This window comes from Mya arenaria, chromosome 5 (assembly GCF_026914265.1).
Source record: "Mya arenaria isolate MELC-2E11 chromosome 5, ASM2691426v1".
Lineage (NCBI taxonomy): Eukaryota > Metazoa > Mollusca > Bivalvia > Myida > Myidae > Mya > Mya arenaria.
Window position 1 is genome coordinate 40,124,045 of NC_069126.1, and position 15,945 is coordinate 40,139,989.

General features: G+C 36.3%; 1 protein-coding gene across 4 annotated transcripts; it reads left to right on the forward strand.

The window, feature by feature from the left end:
* Positions 1-798: 798 nt before the first annotated feature.
* LOC128236017 (NGFI-A-binding protein 1-like) lies at positions 799-15,478 on the forward strand. 4 transcript variants are annotated; one of them, XM_052950810.1, is made up of 11 exons: positions 799-954; positions 2,493-2,628; positions 3,031-3,168; positions 3,701-3,879; positions 4,396-4,545; positions 6,820-6,942; positions 7,363-7,511; positions 7,996-8,116; positions 9,851-10,044; positions 10,908-10,948; positions 14,261-15,478. In XM_052950810.1, exons 2-11 carry the CDS (start codon positions 2,529-2,531, stop codon positions 14,677-14,679), a joined length of 1,614 nt encoding a protein of 537 aa, XP_052806770.1. In that variant the 5' UTR covers positions 799-954; positions 2,493-2,528; the 3' UTR covers positions 14,680-15,478. The 4 variants fall into 4 exon arrangements, with proteins under 4 accessions (XP_052806770.1, XP_052806773.1, XP_052806772.1 ...); XM_052950813.1 differs by having other exon boundaries at positions 800-954; positions 7,363-7,496; XM_052950812.1 differs by lacking the exon at positions 799-954 and adding an exon at positions 1,056-1,187.
* The last annotated feature ends 467 nt before the right edge of the window (positions 15,479-15,945 follow it).

Genomic DNA, 15,945 nt, shown 5'->3' on the forward strand with positions numbered 1-15,945 from the left:
CATTTAAATTGGCTCATTCAAAGACAACAAAAATGTCAAAACGATCAGTGGACTGCAGCTTAAAAACATGATAAACGAAAATCAAAAGGACACTACTTTTAACAGAAACTAAATGATATACATATGAGCTTGTACCATATTGCAGATTGATACGCACTAACGGATCCAAGGAGGGAGGACGTCCCCCCCAAAAAAAAAGAAAAGTAGAAATAAAAAATAAAATCGTCCAAGTTTAATTTTTATTTTATTATATATGAAGCAAAGTAATGAAATACACCCAAATTTCACCATTTCGGACTAGAAAGTGTTAAAATTTTCGTAGGGGAGTACCCCCACACCCCCTTTCAACACTTTAAACCAAATAGTTTTCCGGTGAAATTTCGGACTAGAAAGTGTTAAAAATTTCTATGGGGAGTACTCCCACACCCCCTCCCAACACTTTAAACCAAATAATTTTCCATTCGGAGGGAGGCGCGCAAATCGGGTTATGTTTTGCCCACTAAGTTACGCCCCCTCTCACATCGAATCCTGGAACCGCCCCTGATACGTTTAATAAAATAAAATTAAATAAGTCACTTCAATTAAATTCCATTATTATGTTTATTCTTTATATCATATAAGCACATATTATTTTAAAACCACAAACCGATTTAAATCACTATATTACAGACCTGTACACTAAATTAAAGTTAGACCGATAAAATAATTCTGTTCTTTGTTGACGACCCTCTTGCGGTAAACCACAAAACAGCTTTGTTCTACGGCCCTCGGTGTATATCATACACGTGGGTGCCTCGCGACCCAATCGAAACAGTGCGGAAAACCCCCCTCCCGGAGATAATGACGTCAATGTCATGCTCCAAATATGGATTTCCTCACCCCTCCCATTTTTATCTACAAGGGACGGGCGACATAACACGGAGCATATTTTACACATTATTACGACGAACTCAGGTAAGATAATCTGAAATATATTGTACTATGGTATTTAACGACTAAAAGTTAGTTATATAGTGTTTGTTTACACAATCACCGTTAGACGGTATCCGCTAAATAACCCCCGATACTTCGTTCTCGGCCAATCCCCTGGGTCGAGGTAAAGAAATGGCGACCGACACGGAGTGGTAACTAGGTCAAATCACCGCCCTGGTGTTGTAGACAAAGTGACGGTGTGTTATGGTGATATGGTATGGATTGGTGTGATAAAATATTGTTAATTGAAATTTAACACAGGTAATTTTAACTTTCGGTTTATAAATTGAGTGATAATAAACTTATTTACTGGTGGTAAGAAAATTGTTATTTAATGTATGTAATATTTTATTGACACAAGAGTTGTGTATATAATTAAAGACACAATGAATACGTTGCCACAAACATAATATAAGTGAATGCTGTTGTATTATGAAGTCTAATTAAGAGGTCTACTTTCACTTTCATTTCAAACACAATACTTTATACAGTACCATATTCCACTGTGATCATAATAATTATACACCAGTCAATTGTAACCACGGACCCCCCAGGTCTGGAGGTTTACCGGGGATAGCCGGGGAAATGGGCCGTGTTTTTACCTTCCAAGTGACCCCGCAGTGCCGGGTGAATGGGGTGGTTTTGTCTTCGCATCAAAAAAAGCGGGATATGGTCCTTACCTATGTTCCCTAGGGAGCGCTGGCATTTAACCAGCAGTTCTTCCCTGCAGAGCAGGGATTTTACCCGGGCTTGGCTGGACTGAATGTCGAAGTCCCCACTATTCCCCGGACCTGGGGGAGTCATGGTTACAATTGACTGGTGCATTATACCCTCATAACCCTGGTAAATAAGTAACAAGGTAGCGTCTTGGGTTTGGGTTTCAGTAAGTCCAAGCTTCATAGAGTCATCTTTGCTGAATAAAGTGCTAATAGAAGAGCAATATTTATAATGGTATTTTTTCCAATAACTAACAAATCAGTTAATAACTCCTACAATTATTAACACATCTTTAGTTGAAAAGTAAATATTTATATCTAAGATATTTTGTAACATTTAAAAATTTGTCTCAGTATCAGACGCAATATTTTATGTACCAGTCAATTTAAACCAAGGCCCCCCTAGGTCAGGGGAATATTGGGGACTTTGACTTCCGGTCCAATCAATCCCAGGTAAAATCCCAATCCTGTGGTGACAAACTGCTGGTAAAATCCCCACTAAATGCCCCCGCACCCCAGAGACAAACTAGGTAAGGCCAATTCCCCATTATTTTCGGTGGGCAAAACAAAATCACTGCATTCAATCGGCACTGCTGGACCGCATGGAAGGTAAAAACACGGCCAATTTCCCCCACTACACCCGGTATGCCCCCGGTCCTGGGGGGGGGGGGGCAGTGGTAACAATTGACTCATTAAATAAAGACTAAGAGTCTCATAAATCTTATATGCTATGAATGATAATAAAAAATTGAAGTAGGGTTATATTCCTAACAAGTTTTCAGTCACTTGCATTTTTCATTGTAGACACAGAAAAGGAAGAAGTGACCCCTACCTGCTGTTATGACCACAGCCACCCCAAGCACCGAGTCGGAATGGCAGCTTCATCGCGTCCTACTAAGAGCGAATCTCCTGCAGTATTATGACACATTTGTAGCTCAAGGTAAAAGCCACTTTGTTTGACATAATTTAGTAATTAAAAGGTAGCCTGGTAGTCAATCTTGTACTGTTAACCTTATAAATGGCCTCCAGAGAGCTTTTGGGAAGATTTCTGTTCTTGGTAGATAAATGTCCTAATGGTTAAAACGTTGTAATGAATGAACATTATTGTGGCTTTTTGCAGCAACTTCAAAAGTTATCTTGTTTAAGTCTAGCCTTGAATAAACCTAGGCATTTCACTGGAATTGGTCTACCGGTACCTGTTACCCAAGAGGTTAGATTTTAGACCCTATCTCATCTTTATAATCTACCTCTTAGAATTCTTGTTGAAAAGGTCCCCAGGGTTAGATCAAATAAAAAACTAAAGGAATCTTTATATTCTATATGATGTCATGTATAACTGTAGGTGGTGACGATGTCCAGCAGCTATGTGAGGCTGGAGAAGAAGAGTTTCTGGAGATAATGGCCCTGGTTGGGATGGCCAGCAAGCCCCTACATGTTCGTAGGCTACAGAAGGCACTACAGGAATGGGTCGCCAACCCAGGTATGCCGGGGGCTGATTTTACGAAGTAGTTATGTTTTTAGAGATTATAACCCTTGTTGGGATGGCCAGCAAGCCCCTACATGTTCGTAGGCTACAGAAGGCACTACAAGAATGGGTCACCAACCCAGGTATGTTGAAAGCTGATTTTAAGAAGCAGTAAAGTTACTAGCGATTATGGCCCTGGTTGGGATGGCCAGCAAGCCCTTACATGTCCATAGGCTACAGAAGGCTCTAAGGGAATAGATTGCTAACCCAGGTATGTCGGGGGCTGATTTTAGTTTTTAGGCAGTAGTCAAGTGTGTATAGATTATGGCCCTTTTTGGGATGTAGGTGGCAACTGAACCAACTATCCCTTGAGTGATAGGTGAGCTGCTATTATATACTATGACATCCCCACCAAGATAACTTGATCAAAATGAACACCAGTTTCTGGTTTCTAGCTGTCATCACAATTGATATGATCAATCATGAAATAAGAAAATACTTTATTTTTTGTGTAAAGTTATGAAAATGTTATACCTGTGATTTTCAGCTGCATTTGAAGGGGAGAACGCTGTGCGTGACCTTCCAACACACGTATCCTCGTTAACAGCAGAGGCTTCGACGTCTTCAGCGTCCCCTTGGAACACGCCCCAGAAAAGTGTGAGCCCTGTCAGTATGATGCCCGCACAAAGATCACACGAACTCCCGCCAGAAATCCTTCAGGGACAGGTTGGTTCATGGAATTATGGCTGATTTTACTAGAAATCAATGAAACTAACCAATTTTGAGATTCAAGTTTATTGTAATGAAATAGCCCTAACAAATCGATTACAATAAACTTGAATCTCAAAATCAGTCCAACTTAATTCTGACTGATTTTGAAACATCATTACTTACACAAAATAAGCCTTGCAAACATGGTTTAAAATTGTAGCGGAGACAACTCTTATTAAAGTTGTATCTGGATGTTCATAACTATTTCCCCCTTTCTCATTCAGTTGTGTTAGCACAGATAATTGAACCTTGGTTTCGTCTCAGGTGATAATATACAATCTAACTCTCAGCCATATTGAATGACTTTAAATCCTTGAATATTTTAGGCTACTGGGTTTGTCCCTGTAGTTTTCATTGTTTTAATAAAACTAAAGAAATTAGACTTTCCATGGCATACAGGTTTTCACATAACAAAGTTACACATGAATGATCAATCAATATTTACAATATATACACTTTCCTCCTTCATAGATGAAGAGGGAGTTATCGCCCGGCTCTGCATGCCTCAATGAGGAACAGGTTGTTGCTTTGGCAACAAGCGCTGCACAACTCGCCAAAACATTGCCAGCTTTCGAGCCAAAACATCTCAGCCTCAAGAAAGAAATTAACAAACAGATCAATGTATGTATTTGATGGTAAACTTCTTCAATTTTTATAAATCATTTTCTCATTACAGTCTTTTAGTTTTACAAACTACATGTAGACACTCCTAATGTTTGTCTTAAGACCTGTGTAGAATTATTTGCTTTTAGTTGAACATTCAAAGTTTTCTTCTGGTCTTAAGGATTTAAAAATACTTTCCTGTTATCTGGAACGTTTTTTTTTATTCATATTTTTTTATCTACATACCGTAATGTTTTAACATTTATTATTAGTATTTTCTTTATATTGTGAATTCCAAGTTGATTAATTTAAGGAACGAACAGCGGGGTTGATGTCATTATCGGGGTATGAACGCAATTGGGCTGGTCTAAGTGTGTGGAGTCTGAAGGACTCCACGCGTACTTTGACCAGCCAAATTTGCGTTCATATCCCCGATAATGACATCAACCCCGCAATTCATTCCTTATATTTACACCAATAGTTCATTATTTTATTCAAGAAACGTTAAAAAAATACTTCATTTCATTTCGGATTACCTTTCAGTAATCCTTTTTTATCCATTCTGTAAATAGGACGACCCGACTGGTACCGGAAACATTTTTTTTCAAATGACGTCACAATAACGCGGGAAAAGATCAACCACTTGAAATCACTTTTAAACGTAAAATTGAAACACTTTTGGCAACAAAACGTTTAAAATATAATAACTTAGCACTTTCTAAAATGTTGATTTATATTTTACTGGACCTGCTGCCCAATACAAACAATAACAAGATCAATAGTTTGCATGAATATTGTTATGCGATGAATTGCGATCCGAACATATCCGAAGATGTTGCGTTCATCGATTGATGAACGCAATTGCCAAAAGGCAGTTCATTTAAGGAATGGAAGTTGAGGTGAAAATATTTAAGGTTGATTACCATTAGTGTGTGTTCATGCTGTATGAACTTGTGTTTCTTCTGGGCATTTAACCATGTTGTTACACCTTGCTGCCCTTTTGACTGCTTGAAATGCCCCGTGCTGCCCAAGCTATGGCTCCAAATTTTAAGCTCCCAATAAAAAAAATAAAAATATAAAAAAAAAACTGAAGAAGTTCTGTTTGACAAGTTGTGAGGCTATAGGTCAAAAGACTGAAGAAAAAAAACACAACCCTAATAAACCATTGCCTGTTTATTTGGGAATAGGGGGGGGGGGGAGGGGGGGTGCACACTCATTAAGTCCAATGCATTAATAACAGATGCCAGTGTAAACTTGAAGCACATAATGTGTCAGTTGTGTGTAAGTTTTTTTTTAATACTCATATTAGGGCAAACCCTCAATTGGCGAGTGCTCCAATAAGATTATTAGTCAAGTTAGGTGCTTGGAGTATATATTATAGTGCACAGACAGAATGTAACCCTGGTTCGAGATATTCTGTTCTTTATCGTGCACCAGTGTACATAGCATTGTCACACGGGACCCCCATTTAACATCCCCCCTGGACGGCTATAAGTATTTTTTAGTGGTGGGGCCGGGAATCAAAACCTGTGACCCCTGTGGATCGACAATCAAGTGTTAGACCACTAGGTCACAGATCCGCCACTTGTCAGACATGCCAGGGTGCCTTTTTAGCAAATTGTAAACAGTTGAGCCCTTTTTAGAAAAAAAATCATGCCCTTTGTCAATCTTGGAAGAAAGACTATGAACGCAGGTAAGCATGTTAGCAAGCATGCTTTCCTGCATTTTTACAGTTGGAACACACAAACAGATGGGATCAAATAATTGGGCTTAAATAATTACTCATTAAGGATAAAATATTTAGTAAAAAAATCTGTATATTGACAACATACTTTTGTGCAAAAGAATAGCAGATAATTGTAACATTGTAAGCCATTGATGTCATGCATGCAGATCTGATAAAAATAGTAACCTCTTATGCTTCATATCCTTCGTAGCTTAAGTTTTCTTTTTATGACATTGGTGTGACCTCATTCATAACACTTTTAATTAGAACAATTTGCTCATTGCTTTGTTAATTAATATCTTATTATTAATAATAAATCTATTACATTGTATAAATAGGAATTGCATTCACATGTTCTGTAATAAAGCTTCTTCTGGATTTTTTTTCAACTTATGAATAAATCTGATGAAAGGAGAGGTTATTTAAAATATTCATTGTTAAACATTTACAAGTTTTTCACTAAGCAGAAAATGTTCACTAAGAAGCTTTACAAATATAACCCCTGTTTCAAACATGCTTTTAACAGCATTTCAATTGGGATTTAAAATTCAAAAATCTTATTTCAGGAGATTATGCAGGTTCCTGTGGAGTTCACGGAGGAGAGATTGGAGATAATGAGGAAGTATGGCGCAATATATCGACGCTTCGACACAGACCGGGTGTACTGTAAACCAATGTCAATGCACGAGGTATGTTGGTCAAAATTATTCTGCAAATCTTGGAGAAAAAGTCTCCCTTATGCCTTCGAACATAAGTCAAATTTGTCCCTAGATAAGTTTATATGAATATAAATTTAGTTTTGCTTAAATATGATAGAAGCCTGAAGCATGCTCGAGTTTGACTCTTTTGTAATATAAAGCACTCCAGCTAGGTATTATACACATGACACTGGTTACCTCATCCTTTCTTCAAGGAAGGCGAGAGGATCAAAAAAAAATTTGTTGTTGTGTGCATGGGTTTCTAATGATGAAATATTTATTGTATTCCCCTCTTATTGAGAATGTGGTCAGTTCACGTACGACTACATATGCCATGTCTGCTTTCCTGAATGGAAAACTTTTTCTGTTTTATAATTCCATAGGAAGTAAAACACATTCACTTATTTACAGGTGTGTGTGAATGAGGCATCTGCCCAGCTGTGTCTACACATGCCCAACCTGCTGTCCAGACGGGAGGACCTTTTCCCGCTTGCCCGACAAGTGGTCAAGGAGAGTGGCTACCAGTATTCGAAGGGACATTCAAGGTACAGCAATGGCAGGTAAACTAGAGGGAAAAAAATGTTAATCAACAATTTGTCACCCAAGGTCAAGGTCACACGTAGAGGTCAATGCATGCATGTACAAAATCCTTGTCTGAACTGTGAAGGAGCTCTGACGGTATTTATATTTATCACATGACATTGCTTGTTAAAAAAGCGTTATCAAACCATTACTTTTTAATTTATCATAATATAACTTGACATTGATGTAATTTCACCGTTTTAATTTAGAATTAAGTATCAAACTTTAACCCCAAAATTAATCTTTACTTTTGCAACGATTTTGTCATGTACTAAAATAAATCTTTCACATTTGTTTAATTTAAAACAAAATTATATGAAACTTCTAACAGAAAGTTATTATGCACGCCAAAGGCTCGCTTCAAAACTTTTTCTAAAATTGTTCCATAATTGTTAAAATAAATCCAGAGATTATAAATACAGCTTTTCAAATTGTTTTATATTACACTGATTATATCTGCAGGTCTGTAGACTTCAACCCAGAGAATCCAAGCAAGCGACAGAAGATAGAACAATTGTTGAGTGATTTCCGCAGCGAGAGTCCACAAAACACCACTGCGTCCAATGCTAGGGAGATAAGACAGGTATGAAGTACTGTGATCTCTGAAAGTCTTTAGTAAGAGTAAAGTCCCTGTCTGAGAGATTAGTCTAGTAGTATAGGTGTCCACCTCTCACCCGAGTGATTGTGGTTTCAATCACCACTAGGGGTACTTTCTCATGGCCTCTCAAAATGGACACCAGCACTGGTTTCTAACCAGGAAAAGGACTCAAGAGTGATTCTATAAGCGATCAGCTTTTGTCATAATCTAGCTAAAAGAAATTAATATAACTAAAGTTCTTTCACATGACACATGTTTAAACAAATAATATATTGATTGGCGTACAAATAAAACTTGTATATCGTTTGTTTATATTTCTCCTAACGTTGCGGTTACCTTGCAGTATAGATGATAAACGATACAATTTAAATTGATTGAAAATCTTCAATCATTGTATGCTTCAATAACAGTGCATTTTTTGTAGCCAGTAGATCATTCGGCTCTATTGAATCTCTTTGTTATCAGTTTTTCATCAATACTGCATTCAAGACTCTGTCTCCTACAGGCAGGCACTGGAAACTTAACTATTTTCCTAGTCTTAGTGTAGAATGACACAATAGTTCTCTGATGGCTATTAAAGGGCATTTTCTTAGTGCTGAATGACACAATAGTTCTTCGATGGCTATTTAAGGTCTTTTTCTTAGTGCAGAATGACACAATGGTTCTTAAATAGTTATTTAAGGGCATTTTCTAGGTATTCTGGAATGACACAATGGTTTTTTGATAGCTATTAAAGGGCTTTTTCTTAGTGCGGAATGACACAATAGTTCTTTGATGGCTATTAAAGGGCTTTTTCTTAGTGCGGAATGACACAATAGTTCTTTGATAGCTATTAAAGGGCTTTTTCTTAGTGCGGAATGACACAATAGTTCTTTGATGGCTATTAAAGGGCTTTTTCTTAGTGCGGAATGACACAATAGTTCTTTGATAGCTATTAAAGGGCTTTTTCTTAGTGCGGAATGACACAATAGTTCTTCGATGGCTATTAAAGGGCTTTTTCTTAGTGCGGAATGACATAATAGTTCTTCGTTTATAGCTATTAAAGGGCTTTTTCTTAAAGTGGAATGGCACAATAGGTTTTTGATAAAGGGCTTTTTCTTAGGGCGGAATGACACAATGGTTTTTAAATAGTTATTAAAGGGCATTTTCTAGGTATTTTGCGGAAAATGTATATTGGAAAAATTATCTTCGCAAGGAAATATCCTGGGGTATCCTGTCAAAATTGGGAAACATGCATTGTTTTTTGCAAGAAATTTGCTATTGGGACTAGGTCAGAATCTCTAACAGCTTTGTAATAATGCTCAGACCACACAGCAGGCTGAAGATCTTCTGTCAATCTTTAAAACCGGTCCCAAGTCATTGCAGTTCCTTGTTAACATTTCTGCAAAATAGTGAAAAAGAGTAGTCATGTATTATTATTGTGAATGGTTCTAGTTTCAGCTTTATCTATTTACCAAAAGTTTCAAAATATTATTAATTCCCACAAAAATACTGCATAATGTACTTTGATTACTTATTATTCCCTTTTAAATGATGAAAAAAGTCAGGGTTCCAACAGTTAATTTTTCATCTAATATGGCATATCTAATATGGCATGTTTATGTTGTAATCATTATGTTTTGTTATGCTCTGAATGAACTTTGAATTGTTAATGGGTCCTGGTAATAATGTCAGTTAGCTTTATGTGAGGTTGGGTACTTAAAAGTCGCTTCATTGCAGGAACGTCTAGCTGCTATTAGTAAAAGCCTCGCAAAGATCTCCCAGCAACAGGAAAAGATTGTTAGCGAACTAGAGAGTGCACGAGAGGGAGATGATAACGAGAAAGTCGACCTGTTACAGGGACAACTGGAGTCTGTAACTAACGCACACCTGCAGCTACTCACAGAACAGAGCGAACTTCTCCGCAAACAGAGGTATTGTTTAAATACCTCATTGAAGTGGAAGTTAAAGGCCAATTTCATGCATTTTTTCCACTAAACATACATTAATTAAGAGTATAAAAAAGCTTTATTATTCCCTGCCACAATTCCTTGTCTGGGACACTACTTGAAAAGTCTTTGAGGTATTGACTTCAAACTTCATATACAGATATATCACATTTCGGAGAAGTGCAGTGCAGTGAACATTAGCCATAATTTTGGGACAGTACTTTTTAGTTATTCTCCTTTGTTAGTTTTCATACATATTTTTTGTCCAGAGCGTAACTTATTATAGTATTAATTTCAAACTTCATATACTGATAGATTACTTTGAGGAGAAGTGCAGTGCACAGGAACCATAACTCTGGCTGCAGTATTTTTTGCTTTTTTTTCACTTTGTTTACATTCATTTTTATCCTTTGTCTTAAGGCAAAGTTGATTCTGTTCTTAATTCAGCTGGGGGAAATCGCAGTTTGTGACAAGAAATTCTTGAATAAGGATGACTTTTTTTTATTATTTTCTAGAGTAAATGTTTGAAATTGTCAAGCTTACCAAAGTGACATGTTGCATAATAATTATTTTTGATATTTGCCATTTAAGGCAATTGAAAATTAGTCACTCTTTCTCCTTCGTTATATTAACTTAAGTTCAGTTTTAAATATATATTTCTTGAAACATGAAACCTTGTACACATGTTGTTTGTGACAATACACACATGTGTCACAAGGTCCATAATTCAGGCTGTAATGATATTGAGTAATGCCTGCTTTTGGCCAAAACTAATAAGATGAGAGTCAGCATCATTTTGCAATGCTCTTGTGGGTTTGGACTTGAATATTATTTTTTTCTCTTTTCAGTGCGGAAGTGTACAATGATCTGGAATTGTCTGATAAAGAAGGTAAATAAATAATTTTAGTAACTATTTTGTTCACAATGATACTAACTGTATTGTTAACGATTATGCTAATAATATAGCACCGGTAATGGTGTTGTTAACAATTGTCACATAATTAATTTGTTGAGATTGGCAAACATAATATTTCAGTATACAGTATATCAGATAATATAACAGAAATCATGAGCATTGAAACTGATACAATAATGAAAAATAGGTTGTGTGTGTGTGTGTGTGTGTATTGACAAGATAATGAAAATATTACTGTTTTAGACTCTGAATACCATGATTTTTCAACTAAAAAATATAGAATTGTAAATACAGATCACTTATTGTTCTTATGGCACACATTTAGAGGCAACATATACTCTTTTGACATCAAACTTATTATGTAAACACAATACTATTACTGCACTCTCACAGATTTACGGTTTTTACAACTTTTTAGCTCGACTATTCGAAGAATATGGAGAGCTATACTACTCACCCAAGCATCGGCTTCGGCGTTGGCGTCACACCTTGGTTAATTCACACCTTGGTTAAGGTTTTGCATGCAAGCACACATAGGTTAATATCTCAGCAACTACTTGAGGTATTACATTGAGACTTGATACAATGGTACTCAACCAACCAACCTACTTAATTAACCAAGTAAGATAACTCTAGTTTGCATTTAATGCAAATAATTGCCCTTTATTATTCGACTTAGAAATTCTGGTTAAGGTTTTGCATGCAAGCACACATTGGTTAATATTTCAGCAACTACTTGAGGTATTGCATTGAGACTTGATACAATGGTACTCAACCATCCAACCTACTTAATTAACCAAGTAAGATAACTCTAGTTTGCATTCAATGCAAATAATTGCCCTTTATTATTCGACTTAGAAATTCTGGTTAAGGTTTTGTGTGTAAGCACACATAGATGAATATCTCAGCAACTACTTGAGGTATTGCATTGAGACTTGATACAATGGTACTCAACCATCCAGCCTTCTTAATTAACCAAGTTAGATAACTCTAGTTTGCATTAAATTCAAATAATGGCCCCTTTTTTGACATAGAAATTCTGGTTAAGGTTTTGCATGTAACCACTTTTAAGTCAATACCTCAGGGAATGGGAATACATTATGTATTGCATTAAAACTTTACAAACAGACTCCCTACCATTTAACCTTCTTCTTTAATCAAGTAAGATATCTCTATCTTTCATATTATATAATATTGCCCCTTTATTATCAGACTTAGAAATTCTGGTTAATGTCTTGCATGTTAGCAGACATAGGATAATATCTCAGCAACTGTTTGATGTATTGCGTTGAGACTTTATACAATGGTATTCAACCACCCAATGTAATTGAATAACCAAGTTAGATACCGGTAACTGTATTTTGCAATTAATGGCCCTTTATTATTATACATAAAAATTCTGGTTAAAATTTTCCATGTTACCACATTTATGTTAATATCTCAGCACATCATGTATTGCATTGAAATCTAATCTAACAGTGATCCATGCATGTTTCGCCAAAACTTTTCAATCCTTACATTGAAAAGCAGCGGAATAGTCGAGCGCGCAGTATCTGTGACAGCTCTTGTTAATTTTAATACCCCCACAAACGAAGTTTGAGGGGGTATATAGGAATGAGCTTGTCGGTCGGTCGGTCTGTCTGTCGGTCGGTCTGTCGGTTTTCATGGTTTCCGGACGATAACTCATGAAAGGCTAGACAGATTTGAAAATTTTTGGTACACAGGTGTAACATCAGAAGATACAGGTCAAGTTTGATATTGGGGCTGGTGGGGCCAAGGTCAAGGTCACTCATGAAAGGCTTGACAGATTTGAAAATTTTTTGGTACACAGGTGTACCATCAGAAGATACAGGTCAAGTTTGATATTGGGGCTGGTGGGGCCAAGGTCACTGTTACTAAAAATAGAAAAACGGTTTCCGGACGATAACTCATGAAAGGCTAGACAGATTTGAAAATTTTTTGGTACACAGGTGAAACATCAGAAGATACAGGTCAAGTTCGATATTGGGGCTGGTGGGGCCAAGGTCAAGGTCACTGTTACTAAAAATAGAAAAACGGTTTCCGGACGATAACTCATGAAAGGCTTGACAGATTTGAAAATTTTTTGGTACACAGGTGTAACATCAGAAGATACAGGTCAAGTTCGATATTGGGGCTGGTGGGGCCAAGGTCAAGGTCACTGTTACTAAAAATAGAAAAACGGTTTCCGGACGATAACTCATGAAAGGCAAGACAGATTTGAACAATTTTTGGTACACAGGTGTAACATCAGAAGATACCGGTCAAGTTTGATATTGGGGCTGGTGTGGCCAAGGTCAAGGTCATTGTTACTAAAAATAGAAAAACGGTTTCCGGATGATAACTCATGAAAGGCTAGACAGATTTGAACAATTTTTGGTACACAGGTGTAACATCAGAAGATACAGGTCAAGTTTGATATTGGGACTGGTGGGGCCAAGGTCAAGGTCACTGTTACTAAAAATAGAAAAACGGTTTCCGGACGATAACTCATGAAAGGCTAGACAGATTTGAACAAGTTTTGGTACACAGGTGTAACATCAGAAGATACAGTTTGGTACACAGGTGTAACATCAGAAGATACAGGTCAAGTTCGATATTGGGGCTGGTGGGGCCAAGGTCAAGGTCACTGTTACTAAAAATAGAAAAACGGTTTCTGGACGATAACTCATGAAAGGCTAGTTTTTCTTGTCAGCAGTGTAACTTCTAAATTACTCAACAGATTTAAATAAAACAATACATGCATGATAAAAGAAGATGCAGTGTGCAGTAACCTTGGAGTTATGGCCTTTTTTCAAAGGAATGGTTTGCCATTCCTGTGTCCAGGCGGCATTTGGGGGTATTCTTCACTCCTCACTGTGACAGCTCTAGTTTGTCTTGGAATGAGTAAATTTTTGCATAAATATCTGCAAACCAGTGATAAATGACTGCTGACATAAATCAGATCGCATTTTTCATATTTCCATCCCAAAATTAATGTTTTATGGCTAAAACCATTACTAATGGTTTAAGAAAAATGCATAAAACATCATTTTTTTTAACTAAAATATAAAATCTGCAAATTAATGTTTTGACATCATGACTGGTTTACATGCATTTTTGCATAAATTGGCTAGTTCCTAGACAAAAAATTATTAGTTGACAAAACGTTTAATCTCTGTTGAGTGCAGCTTTAACGGGAAGTAATAATGTTTCATATATTTAAATATATATATGACATTAATTGATTCTTTTATATGTCAATACTTCTATTCACATCATTTTCAGATTCCAACATCGGGCTCAGCGGATCTTCTTCCCCTTGTCCTACAGATGTATCTGAGTCAACGGGCGGCAGTGCTTCGTTGAAAAACATACTTTCAAACTCTAAATTGCCAAAATCATCCCTAAACAGTCTCGCATTCCTCTCTGCATTTAAACCAACCCCTGCTAGCATGAAAAACTCCCTTTTTGACGAAGGACTAAGAATTGCTCAACAATATGGTCTCGGTGACTTTGCTCAGGAATTAAAGACATTACAAGGAGGTGCAGAATCTGATTCCGAGGACCAGTCTGAGAACAAAACTAGTCAGGCTCCAAGTGACTCAAGTGATTCGGAAAATAGCAGGCCTAGTGTGAATGATAAATCGGAGTCCAATCAGCTAAACAATGATGACACTGAAACTGTTGCAACAGTAAAGGAGTAGTGCAAGATAGATATATAGGTGGCCGTCATTTGAATGATCTTGCTGCAATTCATCTTCAGATCCATGAAGCATTCTTCGATTTTGGTACCTTCAGGAACAAAACAAACGTTGAAAATTTGATTAAAATTGTGCTTTGTTTGATATCATCAACTGCATGTAAAAGATGAGTAGTGAAATCTGTTTTCTTTTTAAAAATACATGTAGTAAAGCACTGATTTATAAAATGAGGGCAAAACTGGTGTAACACCTTCCAGTTATATATATTAAGTTTACAACTCTGAGGATAGATTGTTGAAACATCATGAATAAGACGGCCTCTTTAAGAATGTTCACAAAGTTTTATTCTATTTATTGGCTAATTCTCATTCCAAAGATTATATTTTTGTTAAGATGATTCTGTACAGTGTAAATTGAAATATTTATGTATACATATTGGTGATACGGTATAAATGTACTATTGCTTGAATATATGTTGGTATTAAAGTTAATCAGTCATAAGCTCGTTCGAGTGAAAGATATACCGGTACATTAAGAAATCCTCATAAGCACTGGACCAGATATTGAGTTTTAATATAATGAGGAAAGAATTTTTGTTTCATGCTTAAGTGTTAGAAAAGGACTTACTTACTGTCAGATTTCATAGGTATAAATCAGCTTAGCTGGATGTATTGCATTTTTTTTTATTGGTCATAAATGTGATTGTTATCGCTTCTAACTTACAAGGAACTGTTGTCATTTTATCTGTTTTATGTTTTGTTTTATTGTAAAATTATGAAATAAAATAAACAAACAAATTATGGTTTATTTACATTTATCTGTTCCATAGACTTTGTCTCGCATGTATTTTCAGCTGAAGATATTCTTGGATAATGTGATTATAGTTGATCCATACAAAATTGTTTTTATATTTAGTGTCCGAAGACAGATAGGTAAGGGGCTTCCAGATCGAAAAAGCATCCACATTTTTTATTATCAAGTATTTTGCCAAATATTTTCAATCTTCTTTTACTGTAATTCCAACTTCGGAAAACAAGTGTAAACATGCTTTATACATTGTACTAGTATTCTCAAGGCAATTAATATCAGAAAATGATGCATTATGTGTGATTGCCATGATCAGACTTAAATGCACGTTGTTGTTTTTTTAACTCATTTTGCAGTGGAAATTTATATAACAATCAAAAATGGTCCAGAACGGAATGAAGAGGCTCCGGTGTCAATATTCGACATAGAATGTCACTCGTTTTGTTTTTTTATTATTATTTT